Here is a 1,315-nt window from a genome sequence, read left to right as displayed (position 1 = left end):
CTCCTTGCTTACCATCATTCTTTGACCAGCCTTCGTGTCATGACACGTCATCTTTCAATCACTTCAATATGTAAACTCAATTTTTCCCAATACAAGGTTGTGTAATGACAACTCCCAATTCTTGAAATAAGGCAAGTAACCATGTTACTTCAGCCACAACAGATGCCATGCTTCGATATTCTGCCTCTGCAGAGCTTCTTTAGACAGTTTGCTGCTTCTTAGACTTCCAAGACACCAAGGATTCACCAAACTTGACAACGTAACCAGTCACAGATCTCCTAGTGTTAGGACAAGCAGCCCAGTAAGAGTCACACCAACAAGTAAGATGCTGTGTTGATTTTGCCTTCATAAACACACCTAAACCAGGTGCATTTTTGAGATACTTCACCACTCTGATGGCAGCTTCCCAATGTGATTGTTTTGGGCTCTTGCATAAATTGACTGAGTGTCTACACTGTATAGCTAATATCAGGTCTGGTGATGGTCACATATAGCAATTTACCTAGCAACCTTTGATAAACACAAATATCCTGCAATGGCAGATCATCTGTTGTACCTACTGCCTTATCATATTCCATTGTAGTCAATTTTTGGTTTGTTTCCAACAGTGTTGCATAAGGCTTTGCTCCACTGAGTCCCATTTCTGAAATCAATTCAAGCACATACTTTCTTTGATTCAACAAAATGCCCTGTTGTGACCTTAGGACTTCTATGCCTAGGAAGTACTTAAGCTCCCCTAGGTTCTTGACTTTGAACGTATCATGCAGTATACTCTTAGAAATACTCACAAGCTCTTTACTACTTCCTGTGATAAGCAGATCATCCACATAGACTAAAATGATCACCACATCCTCACCTTTTCTCATGGTAAACAGAGAGTAGTTATGATTGCTTTGAGTGAAACCTACACTTATTAAGGCTTCAGTCAACTTAATGTTCCACTACTAGATGCCTGCTTGAGTCCATACAAGGACTTGCGCAATCTGCATACCTTTTTCTCTCCCTGACTTCTAAAACCTTGGCATCTCCATGTATATCTCCTCACATAGTTCTCCTTGCAAAAAAGCATTATAGACATCCATTTGGAACAGTTCCCAGCTCTTTGATGCTGCTAGTGCTATGATGGATCTTACTGCAACCATTTTTGCCACAGGAGGGAAAGTATCATGATAATCCAACCCTTTCTTTTGACTGTAACCTTTGGCAACTAATCTTGCCTTAAGCCTCTCTACTGCCCCATCTGCTTTAAACTTGATCTTGTATACCCACTTTGATCCCACAGTGTTTTTCCATTTAGGCAAATCACCTATCTCCC

At 40.6% G+C, this 1,315-nt stretch overlaps 1 protein-coding gene across 1 annotated transcript; it reads right to left on the bottom strand.

Moving 5' to 3' along the window:
* Positions 1–449: 449 nt before the first annotated feature.
* On the bottom strand, positions 450–866 carry LOC109221221 (uncharacterized mitochondrial protein AtMg00810-like). The gene has a single exon (XM_019385685.1). The coding sequence runs from the start codon at positions 864–866 to the stop codon at positions 450–452; it is 417 nt and encodes a 138-aa protein (XP_019241230.1).
* Between the last annotated feature and the right edge of the window lie 449 nt (positions 867–1,315).

The sequence above is a fragment of the Nicotiana attenuata genome, unplaced genomic scaffold, assembly GCF_001879085.1.
Source record: "Nicotiana attenuata strain UT unplaced genomic scaffold, NIATTr2, whole genome shotgun sequence".
Classification (NCBI taxonomy): Eukaryota; Viridiplantae; Streptophyta; class Magnoliopsida; order Solanales; family Solanaceae; genus Nicotiana; species Nicotiana attenuata.
This window is presented reverse-complemented; position numbering and strand designations above follow the sequence as displayed.

Bases quoted from the DNA above. Each gene is read 5' to 3' on its own strand.
- LOC109221221 (XM_019385685.1), bottom strand. From the start codon at position 866: ATGAGAAAAGGTGAGGATGTGGTGATCATTTTAGTCTATGTGGATGAT.